This window comes from Centruroides vittatus, unplaced genomic scaffold (assembly GCF_030686945.1).
Source record: "Centruroides vittatus isolate TY-2023 unplaced genomic scaffold, ASM3068694v2 contig_350, whole genome shotgun sequence".
Classification (NCBI taxonomy): domain Eukaryota; kingdom Metazoa; phylum Arthropoda; class Arachnida; order Scorpiones; family Buthidae; genus Centruroides; species Centruroides vittatus.
The window spans coordinates 353,536-376,968 of record NW_027122173.1 but is presented as its reverse complement, the minus strand read 5'-3'; the positions used below and the strand labels follow the sequence as shown (position 1 = coordinate 376,968).

At 36.6% G+C, this 23,433-nt stretch overlaps 2 protein-coding genes across 2 annotated transcripts in view; one reads left to right on the top strand and one right to left on the bottom strand.

Annotated features, from left to right (window-relative positions):
• bys (Bystin) overlaps positions 1-5,440 on the bottom strand; it is a 30,537-nt gene extending 25,097 nt beyond the window's left edge. Inside the window, exons 1-2 of the mRNA XM_067269438.1 lie at positions 5,213-5,440; positions 4,508-4,590 (exon numbers count right to left, since the gene is read on the bottom strand). Of these exons, the coding sequence (XP_067125539.1) occupies positions 4,508-4,590; positions 5,213-5,350 (221 nt within the window). The 5' untranslated portion in view covers positions 5,351-5,440. The remainder of the gene's footprint in view (positions 1-4,507; positions 4,591-5,212) is intronic.
• Positions 5,441-8,754: 3,314 nt separating this feature from the next.
• On the top strand, positions 8,755-22,802 carry LOC136974527 (techylectin-5A-like). Its single transcript, XM_067269430.1, has 6 exons — positions 8,755-8,844; positions 9,112-9,233; positions 9,297-9,472; positions 9,552-9,657; positions 19,981-20,145; positions 22,103-22,802. Exons 2-6 carry the CDS (start codon positions 9,113-9,115, stop codon positions 22,351-22,353), a joined length of 819 nt encoding a protein of 272 aa, XP_067125531.1. The 5' UTR covers positions 8,755-8,844; position 9,112; the 3' UTR covers positions 22,354-22,802.
• Positions 22,803-23,433: the final 631 nt, after the last annotated feature.

Sequence of the window (23,433 nt, the reverse complement as noted above, 5' to 3'; positions counted from 1 at the left end):
ATAAATTTAAAGTTTGTTGCATAATTTGTATAATTTTACAACGATCCTATATTCCCGGCACAAGCTCCTCGCTTATCGACCAATTCGCTTAATGACGTATTCATCGGAACGGAACTCTGTTGTAAAGTGAGGAGTACCTGTACTGATTAGTCTTCCTCGTCTTCAGGCAACAATTCGAAACTTTTCGGAGTGTGGGAAACGTTGGCATCGACGTTCAACCCAGTATATACTGATTGAATAGTATTCCTCTCAACTTTGAAACTCTCCATTGTAATTCCAGCCTTTTATTTTTCTGACAGAAACAATTCTTTTGTAGTATTCGTGAAACTGTCAGGCGGGCACTCGTTAAGTATTGCATGGTTTTTATTTCCAAAAGGTGAGAGTATAATAGCAAAGGTATAGAGAGTGGGCAGAAGATGTCTGTTGTTGCTTGGCAGTATGGCTTGAACAGTTCTACAGTAGGCCGCAGTTCAATCTTATCTAAGAAAGATACAGTTATAATCAAGATGATTCAAGCAGCTAAAGGAGTAACAAAAATCACATCTGAGAAATAAAGAACATTGAAAGAAGAGCTTATAATGGAACCTGAAACGGATCTGACGACAGAAGAACACCAAGAAACTTGACGAGATATATTTTTTTCTGAAAAAGAGGATTAATGCCAATATCTGCTATTAAAGACCTTTTAAAGAAGTGGGAAGATGTCAGAATGACGATCTTAAAATGGCATCCAAACCAGGTTGAGGTTAATAGGCTCAGGGATCTCTACAATTACAATGCTATTTAATTAATTCTGAAAAATCCTGAAGAAGAGAGAAAAGCAATCAACACTGAACAGATTCTTTAACCCCCACAAACAGAAAAAACATGACTAATAAAAATGCAAGACTGTGTATATATGTATTTTTATTATTACATATAAATGAACGTAGTAAGAAAGTATATATTTTTTATTTTTTGGGGTATCCAGAACAAATTAATCAAATTCCCATAAAAACTTATAGTAAATCGATAATCAGGTTAACGAACAATTCGGATAGCAAACAAAGGAATGAATTATGTTCATTAACCGATCACCCACTGTAATTTAAAATTATATTATAATTATAATAATTGAAGGCTTCATGTAATAACAAGTCAAGTTCATTTTATTAAATTTTTCAGAAGATAAACATTTTACACTTTGAATAGATAAGCACAACACACAAAACAAATATCCAGAAAAAACTACAAAAATATACCTAAAACCAAACATGTTATGCTTAACCCATGTTAAATGCTCACCATCAGGCTAAAAGCAGAGATTATGTAGATTTTTGTAGTTTCTTACTGGATATTGGTTTTACATATAGTGCTTATTTACATATACCCAGTTTCACAAGGGAAACCCAACAGTTTGTCCTCATCAATTTCAACAAAATTTTATGGATATGTAGTTTTTACCTGTACTTAAACTAGCACATACAGTCCTACACAAAAATATAAGTTCAAGTAATACTTTTAGACTATAAATGAATAAGTTGTTTAAATGAAATGATAACATGCAAAAATAATCAATTATACCGTATTTACTTGCATGTAAGAAGAGGTTTTTATTCATTTTTCACTGCTTCAAAAATGTAGGTCCTATACGCACGAGCAAAGAATATTTTGCGTTTTTGCAATAATTTTTGTGAACAGTGTATTCGCATTTTTTACCAGATGCTCAACCTGATGTTTAAAAAACAAAAGTATTATATCTGGGTCGTTTGAATCATTCTTGTGTATTGTCAGGAGTAAAGATGAATAGCAATAGAAAAAATAAAGCTTTTGAATTGAATTCCAAATTAGAATTCCATAATCACATGGGAGCCCGATAAAAGTTCTAATCCATTCCTATGTGAAAACAGATGATTATTTAGAAATCAGAATTTGGAGAAACTCATAAGTGTAATCAACATAGAGTGGATTCAACTATTAAGAATTGGTAAGAAAAATTCCCGATTATCCAGCTTTACATGAACAACTCGTGTTGTTGATTTTACAAGATTTTTCCTTAAAGTTTAAAATGCCAGTAATTTTTGCAAGAGAATGTGTGCATTGACGTGCATTTGATATTTTATTTGTGATTAAATGAAATAAAATTAGAATTGTATTAATAAATATGTTAAATACAGTAGAGCATCGATTATCCGACCCCCGATTAACTGACTTATCGGTTAAGCAACCGTGTTCTAGCCGGCAAATTCAAATGTCTGCTAGTGATGTGGCGCTACAATATTTGGTTGTGTCTTGGCTAGTTTAATATTATTTTTGTTAAATTTTTACATGTTTTAGCTGGCAGCACTGGCTCGACCATGAAAGGGAGGCTAGTATTTAAACCAGGCCTAATACACTATACTAATAATGTATTTTTTCATACTTTTTGGTTATCCAACTTTTCAGTTATCCAACCAACCCCAGTCCCCAATTATGTTAGATAATCGATGCTCTACTGTAGTTTTATTCTCTCAATTATTTGATAATAAAATATTTTAAAAATTTAAAATATTAGAGACAAAATTATACGTTCAGCATAAATTTCATACACAATCATTGGAGAAAATATCCAAATGAAAGTATATGAAATATTTATATATAGCATACAAACAGATACATTACTTTTAATAATTATTGAGAACAAGAAATATTCCATGTGAATCCTGATTAACCTGTCCTGTGTTGTTCTCGAAAATTTTCATGTTGACCTCATTGACCTGCGTAGGCGACCCCGAAAATTTTTGTCTCTGCATCGGAATGTTTTTGATACTAGGTGTCGCTATGCGTCATAATTTTTATATTAAAACGAACTTTTGAAATATAATTTTTTTTGTTTTTATATTTTTGATATATTTATTTTGTTTGTGCAACATAAAAAAAATAATTTTTAATGACACAGTAAACACGACTATTATTTAAAAAAAAAAATTCATTAGGCTTAATATCAATGAAAATTCAACATGGCATCACAGGCAACAGAAAAGAATTTCAACATCAGATAGGTTAAGGAGTCTATAAAAACCTACATTACATTAAATAATACAAAATGTGATTATTATGTTGATATATGTACAGTACTTTCTAAAGATGGAGTGATCAAAGTAAAAAATATATTTTTAATGACCTTAAAAATTGTACATAAAGCATTTTAAAATGATAAGATTAAATTATAAATGTAAAAAGAAAACGAAAAAACAAACTTTGCATACAGGGATTGAACCTAAAATCAAAGCCTCCACACATGTTGTGTAAACTAACCATGCCACACTGCTAGTTTGTGATTAGGTCTTCCAATGGTTGTGAAAACTTTTATCCTAATTTTCAAGAGAATGCTTGAATAATGAATCCCATGTCTTTGGTAGAGTTTAATTACAAGCAAATACTACACACCCACAAAATTCCATCAAAATTGGTGATGACAAATTGCCAGGTTACCTTTGATTTGTTGAATTCATTTAATAGATTTTGACTTTATGATGTTCAAAGATATGCAAGTAATAAAATATTTGGATGTGTTTTTAAACTTTTTTAGTTTTTATTAATTCTGTAAATAAAATATTTAAAACTGTACTTGTCCCATTGTTGCACCAAAAGAACAAAATTTACATTATATAATGCATTTTAAACTAGCTAAAAAGTGTGTTTTATTCATTGTAAGTTCATATTTACAATATTCAGTTTTATAAAATTAAACATTATAGGATGTTGCTGCATATGTCAGAGCTATAAATACTCTTCTGCTATGCATGACTTTAAAGAAAAATTGAGCAGTTAACTTTATCCTAGCAACAGTAGTAAGTTTTCAATGTATCATGATGGTCAAAAGGTACAACTACCGTATATTTCCGCATATAAGACGACCTTCGGATAAGACGAGATATAAATTTTCGTCAAAGTTTTATAGTTTTAGCATATATCTGTCCTATAATATGACCCCCAAACTATCAATGGCCTATGAATTTAGTTTAGATCAGCAATCATCATCTGGATAATAATACTGTATAGCGTATACGGAATTATGTCCTATTCATAATTTTTCGAATGAACAAATTTTATTTTCTGCCTTGCTGTTGTTGCAAACGTTTGCACTGATTTGAGCATTTGGGTAATGACCTTGACGTATGGGTTATTCTATTTTGTGGACATGCCTTACTCTCTACTAGTAAATAATTACAGTTTGTCCAGTTTTTATAATGGTTTTAATTTATATAAATTTCAATCTAATTTTTTTCTATCTGTCCTATAAGACAATCCTGGATTTTGGGGGCCTTTTTTTATGATTCAACTATCATCTTATCTGCAAAAATATACTGTATGTTTATAAAAAAATGTAAAAAAGCAAATTTTAAAATTTTTGTCACTTGACCAATTGTTGTACCAAGTCCTCCAATTATTAAATTATGATTTACTATTGTCTTAATTAACCATTAAAAGTTGACTATTAAGAAAAGAAAAAATTTTAATATTCTTTTTATGTTTGATTTCTTACCTAATTCCAAATTCTTCTTCCAAATCCTCTTGCTGTTTCCTGGCTTGATTAAGAATTTTCTTTGTTAGTTTTTCGTCAACAAGCTGTAAAACAAATAACATATTAATCTTCGGTTATATTTATTTCAATTACATCAATTTCTCAACCCCTTAAAAAATATATTTAAATTAATTCTTATCAAATAAGACAAATAAATTAAAACAAAACAACTCCAAAGGCCAGTTTTTACTGTGTACCAGTACTACTGTCTATTCACCATGCTCCGCGTCAGTCAAGGTGATCATTACAGTTTCCCTCGACCAACTCTCCGCATGTAGTGGTGCACTTTGGTGCTCGCACCTCAGCACCTGCATGGGGGCAAGTTCCCAAACCTCTTAAAACTATATAACAGCAAGTACTCAAAGCCAGCATAGTGATGAGGGCTAAATAGTTAAATGTGATAAGTTTTAGCAGAGCAACTCGACTCCCAATTGCATATGTCTTGAAAATAGGCTAATTTCAGGGGGGCTATATCTCACAAAGGGTTTCAATGTAGAGGTATGGTTCCTTTGCTCCTATGGGTATGGTCTACAGCTCTGTTAAGGTCCCAACCCCCTCACACAGATCTAGAATTGTACCTATATCTCAGGAATTACTGATCAGAACAGCGTATCGATTTCTTTTAATAATAATTAATAATTATTTAAAACCATAATAATTCCTTACTTGTTCGTCATCCTCGTCTTTTCTCTCGCGCAATTTAATTCTAGTAGATGGTTTAGGAATTTTTTCTATACCGATCTGATAATCTAAAGGTACTTTGGTTTTATTAACTGAAACTTTTAATTTTTTCGCTTTTCCCATATTGATATTTTAAACGAAATCAGTATTGCTATTATAAAAACGTGTTCACAATACCCCTACCATGTTGAAATCTATAAAGTGTTGCCAGATTCTTGGAAGAATTAGCATTTTTGCCAAAATTTTCTAAAAGTAGCCCAAAACTAACTAACTCAATTCAACAGATTCTTTTTTGATAAATAACCTGATATCTGACGATAAAATAGAAAAAACACGACTTTCGTACTTTTTCAACAATAATAAGTATTAAAACGTTATCACAAAAATTATATTTTAAAAAATTGCTTCATCAGACATTTTCAATTTTTACTTCGTAGATACATTTTCGTCTTTTATAATAAATAATTTATTTTTAAAAGATATATCTTTGTTTTATTTGGGTATATACAGTGGTGATATTCGGCGGGTTCGCACAGGTTCGGCCGAACCCGTTGTTAAAATTTTCAGTTTCCCGAACCTTGTTAAACACACGGAACATTTCTCAGTGGGGTTTTTTTTTAATATATTAAAATATGCGTATTATACTCTGTAATACTACTAAACTAGGGCCTTATACCCCGTTTGCACCGAGCATTTCAATCTAGATTGTGAGCAAGGTCAGGGTGTATGTCTTGGTGCGATCTCTCTCGACCGTTTCAATCTCGACCGAAACGAGGTTTAATCGCGATCGATTCAGGAGTGTTCTTGAAAGTAGATCAGTCATAAGAGAGATCCCAGAATGCCATGCGCGCGAGACAATACAAGATGGCTGTGGAACACGTGTCGGGCTATGGACAGGGAAAGAAAAAGTATAATGTATCTAGAGAGATGATGACATGTGCCTATTTCTAGAAGCGCCATATTGCGGTAAAGAATTTCTCTGCCTTGAAAAAAAAAAAAAAAAAAAAAAAGGGTCGACAGCTCAAAAATACTATTGTTACCTGGCCTTCTTCCATGGCTCGTTACGTTCTAAATACGCCACTGATTGTTAGATATATGGTTGCAAGAAAAGGTATTGTATTTCTAGCCAAAACTTCCATTTCATTTGTCGGTGATTGTCAGTCAAAAACTTTCTGCTAGCGAACCCCTTGTTAAATATTTCGAATATCACCACTGGGTATATACTTAATTAATAACAAAAACAAAGAAACACCATTATAAAGTGCATTTTTATTCAAATAATACAGTCAAACCTGTTTTTATGCGGGGATAGGGATCGCATAAAAGAAAATGCATAAAAGAAATCGCGCGAAACTTCACGAGTGGCTATAAAAAATAGTTTTCGCAACACAATTAAACAAATATTTTTTTATGCGGTGAATAGGGACCGCATAAAAAAAGTCTCACGTAGAAAATAACTCGAAACCGTACGAAATAACTAGGAATTGCTTTTTTAACTCCTTGGGCCTTTTTCTGCAACACCTAATGGGGAAAAAATCCTCTAAGAATTTTAATTTTTATATTAATTAATTATTTCCACTTAAATACGAATCTAACATTAAAAAGTTAAAAATAATCGTTAAATAATGATTTTATTTGATAAATATAGCTGCAGGAAGTGTTATTTCATTTAACAAGGCGTGAAATTTCACACCCCCAGTCTAAAGTTGGAGGGGAGCTAATCTACCACATCTGTTCAAATATAACATAATATTTATTGGTTTTTATGCTATTAAAATAAGAGGGGACCGAAATAAAAGTATGAGAAAAAAATTTTACTGAATAAAAAATGAAAAAACCTGCTGATGTCATAGAAAACAACCAATAGAGTTTTTAAAAATTTTACAGGAGTCAATTATGTTCCAATTTGATTGAAATTTTCATATACCGCACAAAAAAAATCGCACAAAACAAATCGCACAAATAAAAATCGCACAGAAAAAGACCGCACAAAAACAGGTTTGACTGTATATTTATAAATAGGTATACAGCCAAAAATGTAGTTAAGTCAAATTTTTGTAGCCCAAAAAAAGTAGGCAATGTGCCAAATGATTTTTTTACGCCAAACTAAAAAAAAGGTTGCCAAATTTGATGCGAATTAGCGAAAAATCTAGCAACCCTATTTGGAACAGTATTATCATGTTGTCATTCGTAGCTTTACAAATAACACGGAAAAGATAATTAAAATTTTATTTATTTTTGTTACGATCTTTCAATAAGATATCAAATGAGTGAGATATTACTTGTATAACGTAACATGCCGACTGAATGGCCGAGCGGTTAAGGCGTAACCCGTAGCTCTAGGGGACCAGAGATCGAGTCAGGACTACATCGAAAGACCTAGGAATTTTTAGAAAATAGTTTGTTCCGTATATTTGGGCCATATCCTTCATTACCTGACTGCATCGTAAGCCCGGCTGAATCCATGATGTTCTGTACAGTACATAAGAAAGCCATTTTCCAAGTCCATATTTGGGTCGACCAGGCAAACAATAGTACGCCGGATGACGAGTGACGGGACTCGACATATCTGGTACAGACCTATTACTGCTCCCTGAGAGGAAAGAAGTTTGTGAGCCAGTGGCGGGTAGCGTAGTGGGGGCGGCAGGGGCGGCCCGCCCCGGGCGGCACTTTTAGGGTGCGGCAAAATTTCACAATAAATAATAATAATACAATACACCTGTACAATACACAATAATGATGATTGTTCTTGCTGAAAAGTTCTTTAGAATTACTGTATATTTTAGTCTTTTAAATTGAGGTACCTAAATAAGGGGGCGGCGAATTTTCCTCCGCCCGGACAGCTGACACCCACGCTATGCCACTGCTGTGAGCACATTCCCAAACTTCCGTATCCGGTACATATTGCCCACAAAAATTCCTGGGATTTTTAGCCCATCATTGGTCGAGTAGATAAAATCACTGAACACTAGGTTCAGGAGTTCATGTTTCTCAACAGACTGGTCACGTGGAGTTCATCGGGTTTCTTCACTTCTGTAACGCCTAATTAGGGACACTTTCCCTTAGGCATTCCTCTTCGAGAGATCATCCACGTGTCGCGTTGCCAAGAAACAAGCAATCAATTTCATCAGTACGTAATTACATTTCCTTATTTTAAATTAAATTAAATTCTCATCAATTTGTAGTCATTTCAAAATATATACTTTATTGTAATATAAATTACTTTCTATCGAGTAACATCAACCTATCCAGATTTTCTAAATTGGCTAAAATTATTATAAACTAAGTTTTCCCTTTTCCTGTCTGAATCGATTTCCTTATTTGTCGTTTGCCTAAATTCTTTTATAAGAATTAACTGTTAATTTTGTTTTATTTTGCAACTTTTCATAAAAGAAAATAAATATATCTTTTTATAAATATAAATTATATTATTTAAAAAGAAATAAATAATTACATGGATAAATATTTTCGATCGTAACCAACGATCAGATATACTTGACGGTTTTTGAAAGAACAAGTACACTGTTAAGTGGTGTTTCGTAACTCAAGTGGTATACTTTTGTATGATAGTTTCAACTAATAATTCTTTTAGTCCTTTCCATTGAAAAGCTGCTGAGGTAAGATTTTTAAATCATATTCTGGTATAAAAATAATTATACAGTCAAACCTCTGAACAACGGCCATTGACAAAAACAAAAAAATTGCCGTTGTTTGCAGGTTATTACATGGACAGCTGTTATATACATATACGTTTTTGTTCAATGTTTCTGAAAAAATATCCGTCATTTAAAGGTGACCGTTGTTGGCGGTTAGACTGTATTAGAATAATAATTATATATTCGCATTTTTTATTATTGAAAAAAACTAATTTTTTTTTCATTCAGAATGTTTTCGTCCGTATTATACTTCATATTACTTAATTCTCGATATACTTTGATCGAATCTACTTGTAATTATCAGATATTGTCACAAGTTTTAAATTTTACAGAAGATTATATAAAGAACGGTAAGACAAATTTGAAATTTAAATTTAAAATTTTCATTTAAAGTAGTTCATTTTAATTTCTAGCAATTAACACTGTTCAGCAAGAAAAATATTTTAAACCCGGTCCTATAGATTGTGCAGAAATTCTTAAAAATGGTCAAACTAAATCTGGAATTTATAGAATTTGGCCTGCTAACTGGCAGGTTGTAGGGAGTTTCAGAGTTTATTGTGATATGTCTACTGAAGGAGGAGGATGGACTGTAATTATTATTTTTTCAATTATTTACAAATATATTAAAAAATTATTTATAAAACAATATTTTATGTGTTATGCATAAGGTTATTCAGAGACGAGGAAGATTCGGTAATCCAAAAAATTATTTTTATAAAACCTGGAACGATTATAAAGTTGGATTTGGAAATCTCGAAAAGGAGTTTTGGTTAGGTAAGAATTATTTATTAGGTAAGAAATACTATGTAACTGTATAGCAATGGTTTGTTTGATGGGATAAAGCATTTAATAATAAGCCAACATAAGGATAATCTGTCAACGAAGTGCCTCCCTGGAGGACTTCCTATGGGATACTGGTCCCTATTTAGGTGATAGACAAGTGAAGAAAATCCGGAAAACTCCAAGTGGCGAGCCGTTGGTCAGACGCGAATCCCATGACCAACCTGTGTTCAGTGATTTTATCCATTTAGCTGCTGGTGAGCCAGAATTAGATATTATTCGTGCTTGTTAGTGTTTGTTAATCAATACTATATTCTCAAGAGAAAGAATTTCATTAGCGTTTCTTATTAAACAATTTTTATTTTGAGTTTTTTTGCCTTTGGACACAAGGACGGAAAGGGCCAAAGACACCAAAGAGAGGCATACCCAAAACCACGATGGGGACTATCGGATGGCAAGGGACAGATCACCCATGAAAAATTCTTGATGTTACTTGACAGTGTTTGATTCAGGGTCAACTAGAGCAGTAGGTTAAGGCCGGATGGTCGAGCGGTCAAGGTAGCAGCCTACCGCTCTGGGGGACAGAGTTCAAATCCGGAGGGGTCAGTAAATCCACAGGAATTTTTCGGGGGTGGTCCGTCCGGATAGATCTGGCCTCGTTCTTCTCCATCTGGCCGAACCCATAGTGGGCTTGCTAAAAAGAGGCCGTTTTAGTACTCACAGAACGGAAAGAGTTTTTTAAAAAAAGTAGTATGTTATTAGATATCAATTTACTTCATATTGTACAATTTTTTTTACTATTTAATGACAATTGTATTTTTTAATAGTTAAAATCATCGTGATGGCATTCTCTAATCATAATACAAGATGAGATAAAAGTCATTCAACACTTATAAAATGAAATTGAGTTGGGAAGAGGAAATTTTGGCGTGATATAAATACAGTGATATCTCGGTTTTCGTCGATTGTTTTTGGACGGATTATCGACGAAAACAGAGGTATTACTGTATGTTGTTTCTTTGTGTGGGTCATTGTGTGTCACTTGGTTTTTAATCGACGACATTTTCATATAGATCGTGTCTCAGATGTAATTTGCACAAACACTGCAAAAGTTTCGAAACTGGATCAGTCAAAAATAAGCTACGAGCTGGTCGTTATGTGAACTCTTAATTCCCGGACATCAATATAATCTGGATTCACTATTCATACTTTAGAGGCATCACGATGTTTTTTTAACACATCTAGGAATGAAAAAATTGATTAGATTCATTTCTTTATAACTTTTTACAAGATTAATCAGGTTAAGTCTTGCTTTCTCAAGTTAAGCCGTTCTTCAGGTTAAGCCTTGCTTCTTCAAGTTAAGCCTTTCTTCGGGTTAATGCTCTTCCTCTCCCCCCACGGGGAATTTCGAAAAATTCCTTCATTGTATGCGTTTTCATGACATACCCTGAGTGTGTACCAAATTTCACCTCTTTAAATTCAGCGACTTGCTCTGGGCGATGATGAAACAATCAGTGACTCAGTCAGTCAGTTAGGACAAAAAATTTCATATACTTAGATTAAGGTTGTATTGTATGAAACGATTATACACCCTCTCAAGCGAATAGGATCTTTTTTCTTCGTCTTCTCGGGCTGACTCGGTATGACCGCAACGTTTAAGTAAAAAAAAGTTCATTGTTTCCAGTCATCAGTCAAGGTCAATGCGGTTCTTTAAGTGTGAAAAATACATTTCGAGCACGTTAATTTGTTCTATTACTTACATCTAAGTTACCTTGCTGGTATTTTATTTATTAACGAATAATACAATAAAATTTTAGGAATCCAGTTTTACTTTAAAAAGTAAGGGGAGAAAAAGTCTGTATAGTGCAAACATTTTTTTTTTTTTTTTTTTTTTTTTTTGCAAACTTTGTATACTTGGTTTTAATTCAGAGAACATGTCGTACAATTTATAAATATTGATATGACAGGCTACCCTTTACCAAACAGTTTTGGCCCTGAAAAGGGCCGTTTAATATTATGAAGTTTACTTTGAACTGGTGTACTTACTTACAGCTTTAGTGCCTTCCGAAATGGCGTGCTTGGCCAATTCTCCAAGCAACAAAAGACGGACAGCAGTTTGGATTTCCTTCTTCGCCCAGTCGAGCAGATTATCGATCTTCTTTCTTCACCCCTACAAGCAGACTATCGATCTTCCTTCTTCACCCCTACGGGCTGACTCGGATCTTCCTTCTTCGCCTTGCAGGCAGACTATCGATCTTCCTTCTTCACTCCTACGGGCTGACTCGGATCTTCCTTCTTCACCCCTACGGGCTAACTCGGATCTTCCTTCTTTGCCCTGTCGGGCAGATTATCGATCTTCCTTCTTCACCCCTACAGGCTGACTCGGATCTTCCTTCTTTGCCCTATCGGGCAGACTATCCATCTTCCTTCTTCACCCCTACGGGCTGACTCGGATCTTCCTTCTTCGCCCTGTAGGGCAGACTATCGATCTTCCTTCTTCACCCCTACGGGCTGACTCGGATCTTCCTTCTTCGCCCTGTCGGGCAGACTATCGATTTTCCTTCTTCACCCCTACGGGCTGACTCGGATCTTCCATCTTCGCCCTATTGGGCAGACTATCGAATTTCCTTCTTCACCCCTACGGGCTGACTCGGATCTTCCTTCTTCACCGCTACGAGCTGACTCGGATCTTCCTTTTTCGCCCTGTCGGGCAGACTATCGATCTTCCTTCTTTGCCCTGTCGGGCAGATTATCGATCTTCCTTCTTCGCCTTGTCGGGCAGACTATGGATCTTCCTTCTTCACCCCTACGGGCTGACTCGGATCTTCCTTCTTCGCCCCTATGGGCTGACTCAGATCTTCCTTCTTCGCCCTGTCAGGCAGACTATCGATCTTCCTTCTTCACCCCTACGGGCTGACTCAGATCTACGTTCTTCGCCCTGTCGGGCAGACTATCGATCTTCCTTCTTCACCCCAATGGGCTAACTCGGATCTTCCTTCTTCGTCCTGTCGGGCAGACTATCGACCTTCCTTCTGCACCCCTACGGGCTGACTCGGATCTTCCTCTTTCGCCCTGACGGGCAGACTATGGATCTACCTTTTTCACCCCTACGGGCTGACTTGGATCTTCCTTCTTCGCCCTATTGGGCAGACTATCGATCTTCCTTCTTCGCCCGATCAGGCAGACTATCGATCTTCCTTCTTCGCCCTATTGGGCAGACTATCCATCTTCCTTCTTCACCCCTACGGGCTGACTCGGATCTTCCTCTTTCGCCCTGTCGGCAGACTATCGATCTTCCTTCTTCACCCCTACGGGCTGACTCGGATCTTCCTTCTTCGCCCTGTCGGGCAGACTATCGATCTTCCTTCTTCGCCCCTACGGGCTGACTCGGATCTTCCTTCTTTCGCCCTGACGGGCAGACTATCGATCTTCCTTCTTCACCCCTACGGGCTGACTCGGATCTTCCTTCTTCGCCCTGTCGGGCAGACTATCGATCTTCCTTCTTCACCCCTACGGGCTGACTCGGATCTTCCTTCTTCACCCCTACGGGCTGACTCGTATCTTTCTTTTTCGCCCTATCGAGCAGACTATCTATCTTCCTTCTTTGCCCTGTCGGGCAGATTATCGATCTTCGTTCTTCGCCCTGTCGGGCAGACTATCGATCTTCCTTCTTTGCCCTGTCGGGCAGATTATCGATCTTCCTTCTTCGCCCCTACGGGCTGACTCGGATCTTCCTTCTTCGCCCCTACGGGCTGACTCGGATCTTCCTTCTTCGCCCTGTCGGGCAGATTATCGATCTTCCTTCTTCACCCCTACGGGCTGACTCGGATCTTCCTTCTTCGCCCTGACGGGCAGACTATGGATCTACCTTTTTCACCCCTACGGGCTGACTCGGAGCTTCCTTCTTCGCCCTATCGGGCAGACTATCGATTTTGCTTCTTCACACCTACGGGCTGACTCCGATCTTCCTTTTTTGCTCCTATTGGCTAACTCGGATCTTCCTTCTTTGCCCTGTCAGGGCAGATTATCGATCTTCTTTCTTCACCCCTACGGGCTGACTCGGATTTTCATCTCCCTATCGGGCAGATTATCGATCTTCCTTCTTCGCCCAGTCGGGCAGACTATCGATCTTCCTTCTTTGCCCTGTCGGGCAGATTATCGATCTTCCTTCTTTGCCCTTACGGGCTGACTCGGATCTTCCTTCTTCACCCCTACGGGCTAACTCAGATCTTCCTTCTTTGCCCTGTCGGGCAGATTATCGATCTTCCTTCTTTACCCCTATGGGCTGACTCGGATCTTCCTTCTTCACCCCTACGGGCTGACTCGGATCTTCCTTTTTCGCCCTGTCGGCAGACTATCATCTTCCTTCTTTGCCCTGTCGGGCAGATTATCAATCTTCCTTCTTCACCCCTACGGGCTGACTCGGATCTTCCTTCTTCGCCCTATCGGGCAGACTATCGATCTTCCTTCTGCACCCTTACGGGCTGACTCGGATCTTCCTCTTTCGCCCTGACGGGCAGACTATGGATCTACCTTTTTCACCCCTACGGGCTGACTTGGATCTTCCTTCTTCGCCCTATTGGGCAGACTATCGATCTTCCTTTTTCACCCCTACGGGCTGACTCGGATCTTCCTTCTTCGCCCTATCGGGCAGACTATCGATCTTCCTTCTTCGCCCTATCGGGCAGACTATCGATCTTCCTTCTTCACCCCTACGGGCTGACTCGGATCTTCCTTCTTTCGCCCTGTCGGGCAGACTATCGATCTTCCTTCTTCGCCCAGTCGGGCAGACTATCGATCTTCCTTCTTTGCCCTGTCAGGCAGATTATCGATCTTCCTTCTTTGCCCTTACGGGCTAACTCGGATCTTCCTTCTTCACCCCTACGGGCTAACTCAAATCTTCCTTCTTTGCCCTGTTGGGCAGATTATCGATCTTCCCTCTTCACCCCTATGGGCTGACTCGGATCTTCCTTCTTCACCCCTACGGGCTGACTCGGATCTTCCTTTTTCGCCCTGTCGGCAGACTATCTATCTTCCTTCTTTGCCCTGTCGGGCAGATTATCGATCTTCCTTCTTCACCCCTACGGGCTGACTCGGATCTTCCTTTTCGCCCTTCGGGCAGACTATCGATCTTCCTTCTTCACCCCTACGGGCTGACTCGGATCTTCCTTTTTCGCCCTGTCGGGCAGACTATCGATCTTCCTTCTTCACCCCTACGGGCTGACTCGGATCTTCCTTCTTCGCCCTATCGGGCAGACTATCGATCTTCCTTCTTCACCCCTACGGGCTGACTCGGATCTTCCTTCTTCGCCCTGTCGGGCAGACTATCGATCTTCCTTCTTCGCCCCTACGGGCTGACTCGGATCTTCCTTCTTCGCCCTGTCGGGCAGACTATCGATCTTCCTTCTTCACCCCTACGGGCTGACTCGGATCTTCCTTCTTCGCCCTATCGGGCAGACTATCGATCTTCCTTCTTCAGCCCTACGGGCTGACTCGGATCTTCCTTCTTCGCCCTTCGGGCAGACTATCGATCTTCCTTCTTCACCCCTACGGGCTAACTCGAATCTTCCTTCTTTGCCCTGTTCGGGCAGATTATCGATCTTCCCTCTTCACCCCTACGGGCTGACTCGGATCTTCCTTCTTCACCCCTACGGGCTGACTCGGATCTTCCTTTTTCGCCCTGTCGGCAGACTATCTATCTTCCTCTTTCGCCCTGTCGGGCAGACTATCGATCTACCTTTTTCACCTTTACGGGCTGACTCGGATCTTCCTTCTTCGCCCTATTGGGCAGACTATCGATCTTCCTTCTGCACCCCTACGGGCTAACTCGGATCTTCCTTCTTCGCCCTATCGGGCAGATTATCGAACTTTTTTCTTCACCACTACAGGCTGACTCGGATCTTCCTTCTTTTCCCTGTCAGACAGATTATCGATCTTTCTTCTTCACCCTACGGGCTGACTCGGATCTTCCTCTTTCGCCCTGTCGGGCAGATTATCGATCTTCCTTCTTCACCCCTACGGGCTGACTCGGATCTTCTTCGCCATATCGGGCAGACTATCGATCTTCCGTCTTCACCCCTACGGGCTGACTCGGATCTTCCTTCTTCGCCCAGTCGGGCAGACTATCGATCTACCTTCTTTGCCCTGTCGGGCAGATTATCGATCTTTCTTCTTTGCCTTTACGGGCTAACTCGGATCTTCCTTCTTCACCCCTACGGGCTAACTCGGATCTTCCTTCTTTGCCCTGTCGGGCAGATTATCGATCTTTTTTCTTCACCCCTATGGGCTGACTCGGATCTTCCTTCTTCACCCCTACGGGCTGACTCGGATCTTCCTTTTTCCCCCTGTCGGCAGACTATCTATTTTCCTTCTTTGCCCTGTCGGGCAGATTATCGATCTTCCTTCTTCACCCCTACGGGCTGACTCGGATCTTCTTCGCCCTATCGGGCAGACTATCGATCTTCTGTTTTCACCCCTACGGGCTGACTCGGATCTTCCTCTTTCGCCCTGTCGTGCAGACTATCGATCTACCTTTTTCACCCCTACGGGCTGACTCGGATCTTTCTTCTTCGCCCTATTGGGCAGACTATCGATCTTCCTTCTGCACCCCTACGGGCTAACTCGGATCTTTTTTCTTCGCCCTATCGGGCAGATTATCGAACTTTTTTCTTCACCACTACGGGCTGACTCGGATCTTCCTTCTTTTCCCTGTCAGACAGATTATCGAACTTTCTTCTTCACCCTACGGGCTGACTCGGATCTTCCTTCTTCGCCCCTACGGGCTAACTCGGATTTTTTTTCTTTGCCCTATCGGGCTGACTCGGGTGTTCTATAAATATGTTTCAGTTGATCAGGCGTAATTCTATTTTTGATTTCCTATAAATGAAAACAACCTACTTATTGAAGTTTATTTTTAATGAAAATTATTTTGGAAAATGTCATAAAAAAAAGAAAAACTAGAAAATTTTTTCTTAATGCAAGTTAAATGTTTTGCAGTGTTATTGCAGAGGTATTTGCATATCTTGCGAAGCATGGAGTAAGTATACAGTATATTTATTCCATGCTGGTAAGGTGATACGTTGCTAAATGTGTACAACGTGATCGTTACATGGGGTTTCTTTCAATACAGCGTAAAAGTAATGCTGGTCTGTCTGTTATTTCTGTTAAAAAATAATTGGGCCTTATTGGTATATTGGTTAATGTCACAGATTGTAACCTCTGCTTTTTTATTGAGAAAATGAAATTATTTTTTAGCTAATTTTGAGGTAATATTTTGTTGTGTTTTTTTGTAATTATTAACCATACAGTTCGGTTTATATTTTGATTTATTTTGTATTTAGGTTTCTTGGTTAGCTCACAGATGGCTATATAAGTGTGTTTTGTGTTTTTTGCATCTTGGGAAACTATCCACTGGATTGACATAGAAATTAAATTTTTGTGTTTCGCATTCAAGTATGTAGGTTACAGTTTTTTGTTTTTTCCTAGAGACTTCTCTTTATGATTTAAAATTTTTTAATATTTAATTATTTTTTAAATCAATTTTGTTAATGTAATGTTGTAGTTAATTAATCAGTTTATTCCTGGCAAAAGGCTTCTTAATTTCCACAACACCACATTATGTCACTGAGAATTATTTATTCGCTTTAACGAACGTTTTCAACCTGTTCTACACGTCATCTTTATTTTTTTTTAAATGTATGGAACATTGATTAGTATTTTTTTCCGAATATAACAATTAAGAACACATTTAAAATATAAAAATCTTTTGGAATATATTGCAATATAATATTAAACTTGTAATAATCCTTTATGGTAAGAATACTGTTGTATTACCCGCATTATGTTTGAAATAAGTATACTAAATAAATGAAGTGATAGGCCTAATAATTAGTACGGATTACCGAACGTTTATTTTATGAATTATGTAAAAAGCGGTGACTAAAGGTACGGTTTGCTATGCAGCTCGTTCGGAACGAAAATTATTTTGTTACACGAAGGACGAGAACCTAGCTTACAAGGACCTTTTGTCTAGGGCTCTAGGCCATCGCAGGTTCGGCCGGGTGGTAAGGGACACAGCCCGATATATCCAATTTACCCACAAAAATTTTCGAGTTTCTTATCCCACCCGGATTGGATACCCGGTCTTCAGAGCCATAGGTTGATGTCTCAACCGCTCTGGTTTCACCAAAGACTATTAGTCTATTAGTACCTTTTTTATAGAATGAAACCGTATCCTTGAACTCTTGATTTAGATGGGGAGACATATATTTATACAATCTCACGTAGACAGCCAGACTGTCGAACCGTAAAGGTGACAGCCGGATACCCGGAATCAAATCCGGAGATAAAGGAATTTCATAAGGGAAATCTATTTTGTTTCTTCGGCACAATGAAGTGCAGTTGATTAAGATTCGTGCTGAAGAAACAAAGTAAATAAGAAGACACTGTTTCAAATTTAATCAGGGAAATCCAATAAGGGAATTTTGTTCCCTTATTGGATTTCCCTTCGAGGAAACGTACGAAAATATTCCGATAATCTACATAACACTTATATTAAATAAAGTGATTTACCCGTAATAAGAATTCGTTTAAAATTGATTCCTTCTATAATAATTTGTTGTTAGTTGGCTAATGTCGACTTCCAAAAGTTTCATTTCAGTTTTGTTTCCTTTCTGAAATACGATGTTTCTGTCTTTCCGTCGATTATTCTGCAAGTTCTTAGCTTTTTTCTTCCGTTATTTCTTCTAAGACAAGAAAAAAATTCGTTATTTTTCTTGGAAAGTGCCGGCGATACGAAAATGGAGTGTGGATTCAGACCAACAACAATGGCGTTTGTATTGTTGATTCCGTAACAATCACGGATGAAGCTGATATTTAATTGTTGTCGTCGATGACGTTTGGCGAATGACGTCACGTTATGTATAAAATTTCATAAGGTTTTCTGTCATGCAAATTACGTAAAATTTCGTGAAAAATTTACTCGAATATCAAAGAATTCTTTAAATTGGCTTTCGTAATGTTTTATTAATCTGAAAGAAAATCTCCATTTACATTTTGTACGAGGGAGAGAAAGAAAACTGAAATTACAAGTTTATGTCTTTATCGAAAACATTTGAAAAATTTAAAAGTTTACAAGTACAATAGCTTAACTTTTGCAAATTATTAGAAAGATTAGGGTAACAAAATGTTTTTGCTCGCAATTTGTGTTTGTTTTGAAATATCCGGCCGACATAAACATAAGCTACTCTATTTTTTTTTCTAAATTATTTACTATAAAGTCTAAAACTACAGTCGAGTCCACATAAGTCGACACCCCAAGGGGAAGTGGAAATGTGTCGACGAATTATTCGATGTGACGACTAAAGCGAAGTTCGAAAAAACCACAAAACTACAATTAATAAAATACAGTACTGCGTTATACAGTAGTATAGGCTTACAATACATTGTGTCCTCCATTTTTACAATTACTCTGTAAATGAAAAACTGAAAAATTCGTTTTGTGTTGTTTGTTTTGAGCACTTTTCGACTTTCTGTCTCGACTTTCAACGATCATGAACACCTTGAAAACATCATCTTCGCAATTATCAATTGTTGGCAAGTAACGTCTATGGATTCTTAATGCCTCTAGCGTGATAAAATGCGAAATTGGATTCCGGTGTGACGTTGATGTAGATTGTATATTTTCTTTTTGTTTATCTGTTATTATTTTATACATAAAAATACATAAAATGTTAAGGCATTTTTATTGATATGTATGTGTATATATATATATATTAATAATATTAATATATTATATTATTAAATATATTAATTATATATTAAAGTTAGACGGAAAACAAGTGCACTATTGCACTTTTCTCGAAATTCTATGTTCATTTCACATATCTCACGACTCCACTTCCATATAAACATTTTGAGCTGAATTCAAAATGGAAGCTTCAAGATGGCGTCCGCCTGCTTGACACATAAGAAGACGACCGGATTGTCGAATGATTAAAGTAGCGACTCTGAGGGATCGGGAAATGAATTCGGATGAATCGAAAAACTTCTGGAATTTTTCGGGGGGTCCATTCGGATAAGTCAGGCTCGCCCCTCGGATAATCCGGTGCCCCATTGTGGGCCTGACCAAATCCATAATGGGCTTGCTAAAAAGACCCTTAATCAATGTGTTAACATAGTTATTATATTTAGTTATATATAGTTAACATAGTTTATTATATTTAGTATTTAGTAAATTCTTTTGTCAAAATAAGATTGCTTATTTTTCTTTTTAAAATAATGAAACTATTTTTCGGTTTGATTATTTGTCTTAATTAGGAAACATTCGGATATTTTCTATAAGCAATCAAGGAAATTATTCACTCCGTATTGAATTAAAGGATATGGAAGATGATCATAGATATGCTTTTTATAATAATTTTTGGATAGAAAACGAAGATAGCCTTTTTGAATTGCATATTTCCGACTACAATGGATCAGCTGGTATGTATATCATTTAAATATTTTTAATATACTGTATATATAATGTATTCTATTTTTAGTGTTGCCAGCAGGTCCACAGAGAACCATCTTCCCACCAGATTTTTCTGTCTATGTCTTGATAGTCTTTATTCCTTCCTTCAGGTCATTAATCATATTTATTCTCCCCCTTCTTCTCTTCCTTCTGCCCGTTATCATTCCCTCTAAATTTTAGGGTCTAAAGCATATATACAGGGTGGCCATAATTAAAGCTTCCTAATTCAGAGCATTCAGTAGCTGTACACCAATAAGCAGATCGATAATAATGTAATCTGAAATATGATTTATCATGGGAATGTTGCAGCTTTGGAAAAGTTAAAGGATCGTATTATACTATACGTGCGAAGCATCACTGGAGAATAGTTGTGGTCAGCAGTAGAACACATTGTTCATAGCCTTCAAATTTTACACAAGAACAATGTGGATCACATTGAGCAACATTTCTTACATCCATAAACAGCTTCTATAAAAAGCATCTCCCTTGCGTTTTCATTGTGTTTTTGTTGTCTTGTTTCGTGTATTTTCCTGTAAATCACTTCCCAACGGAAGTTTTGAACTAAATTTTGTTTTTTTATAAAATCCTTTTTTGCATCCTTTGCATACTCTGTCAATCCGCTTATCAGTTACAGCTATAGAGTGCTCTGAATAGGAAAACTTTAATTATGGTCACTATATATTCCATATTTTCTTAAGTCTCAATCAGGGCCGGTTCTAGGGTTTTGAGCGCCCTGGGCAAAACAAAATTTGGCGCCCTTTCATACAAGAATATACGCATGCTACGCAGATTGAGAGGGGCCCCAACATTATCAAGAATGCAGTATTTTTAGTAATTTTTCTGAAGTAATTAATGTATTAGCAAGAACAAAATCACGCTTTAAATAAACATGCATTAATATATGTTCGTGTTTGTAAATTTTTTTATTTTAGAAAAACATTTGGGCCCAAATAGTTTCTTGCACCCGGGCCCCTTTATCGAGAAGGCCGGCCCTGCCTGGGCAAAACAAAATTTGGCGCCCTTTCATACAAGAATATACAAATTTACTGCAAATTAAAAAAAGTAAAAAAAAGGCAAAAAATCAAAACTACACAATAAAGAACTGTGTAAAAAATTTATTTATTTAAAGCACGGCAAGTGTTGTTAATGCAAAGTTTACAGAAAGACAAAGTTATTTAACCATTAAGGCGTATGACAGGCGCCAGTATCACTTTGACTATTCATAATTTTGTTGATATTTGTAATTTATAAATTTGATCTCGTCCATTTTTTGAGTAGATTGTTGTGATACGTGATACTGATTACAAATTATCTTTTCAAAATAAATAAAAATAAACTTTTTAGAGATTAAAAAGCATTTGTCAGCATCAATGTTGTGTGATAAAAGCCATAAAAATTCTTAGGTTTCATTATTTTAATTAGTAAATTTTTTTTTGTCTATTAATTTTTTTGAGTTATTATGAATTCTGACTATACAAATAGTTTTCTTTGAATAATTGTAATATTATTTATATCTGTTGACAATAATAAAATAATTAGCGTTGTGACCTTTATTTGGTATTATTAAAGAAAAAACAATTTATTGCTTGCTAAAAAATCGATGTCTCATGAAAAATGATCAATTTTAATTTATAAAATCTAAAAAAATAATGAATGTAAAAAAATATTTTATTTTTATATCGGCGCACCTCAAAATTTGGCGCCCCGGGCAGTCGCCCGGCTTGCCCTCCCCTTTATCCGGCGCTGGTCTCAATATGTTATTTTTTCCTTTCCTAAATATATATAAAATTATTTATTATTTGTAATTTGATATTATAATAAATAAATGTTTATACTTTAGTTATTCAAGCGAAATTTTCATAATTTAATTAACAATATTTATTTCAGCTATGAGCTGTACTATAAATTTGGCTTCTTTTTCCTCAGGAGACTCACTTTCTTATCATAACGAAATGAAGTTTTCCGCAATGGACAACGATAATGATTTTGCATACGAAGACTGCGCAAATTTGCGTAAAGGAGGTTGGTGGTATAATTCCTGCACCGAATCTAACCTTAACGGCCTCAATTTATTTGGTTTTCATACAAGTTATGCAGACGGCATTAATTGGTATAAATGGAGGGGTTCAAATTATTCTCTATTCCAAGTCGAAATGAAAATTCGTCCCGTTGTTTAATCAATATTAAAAATGTAGGGTGCTTCAATAATAATAATGTTATCACATGGAAAAAGTGCGCAGTCATTGCTGCAGTAGTAGTAGAACATTATTGGCTCGACCAGATCCATAACAGGGCTGCCAGATGATGATGGATGGAGCCCGACATATCTGGATGGACAACTCCCGAAAAATTCCTGGAAATTTTTTTCGACCTGTCCTGATTATATCCCAGGTCTCTCAGGGCGGTTGGTTCCACTTTAATCGCACGACCATCCGGTCTCACAAAATTGGATGGTGACTTCTTGCACTGATAAAGAGTACTCCAAATTAGAAGACAAAGAAAGACTTTATTTTACAGACTGTACATAGCGAAAGCAGGAACAAAAGGGGATGACGAACACGCGGCTGTGTTGCCGGTGCGTAAACTACATAATGCACCCTGATGGTAGAACCTGGCATAACAAAACTTAAATATTTCTCTTTAACACATGGTGAAGAACTATGCAGAGGGCAATCTGTCACTACCCACCTGGCATTAAAAGTTACTTCTGTAAGAATGTTTTTTTAAGCACCCTGTATAAATTTTTGTTTATTTACATTTAGCTACTATATTAATTGTAATTTCATTTATATGGTTATAAATGATACTCAAAGAAGAAAAAGTGTAAACATATAATATTTTTGTAATTATTAATAAAGTAAAATGATATATTAATATAAATTCGATTATTAAAACCAATGGGATCGGTGGTAATATTAACACACTAAAAATAAAAAATTTTTAGTTAAAAAACAAGTAAAAATTATACTCTTTCCATTTCTAGTGTGTTAAAATGATATATTAATTAAGCTAGTATTATTATAGAGCCTACAAATAAATTAACATGAATCTATCTATCTATCTATCTATCTACTTCTCAGCACTGTTTAAATCAATTAATAAATAAACACACCTTTTTTATATTCGCTGAGCTTATTGTTTTATTCCGAACGTTTTCAGCCTACTATAACAGGCCATCTTCAGGCTTTACATTTTTTGTTCGAACAAAAAATGTAAAGCCTGAAGATGGCCTGTTATAGTAGGCTGAAAACGTTCGG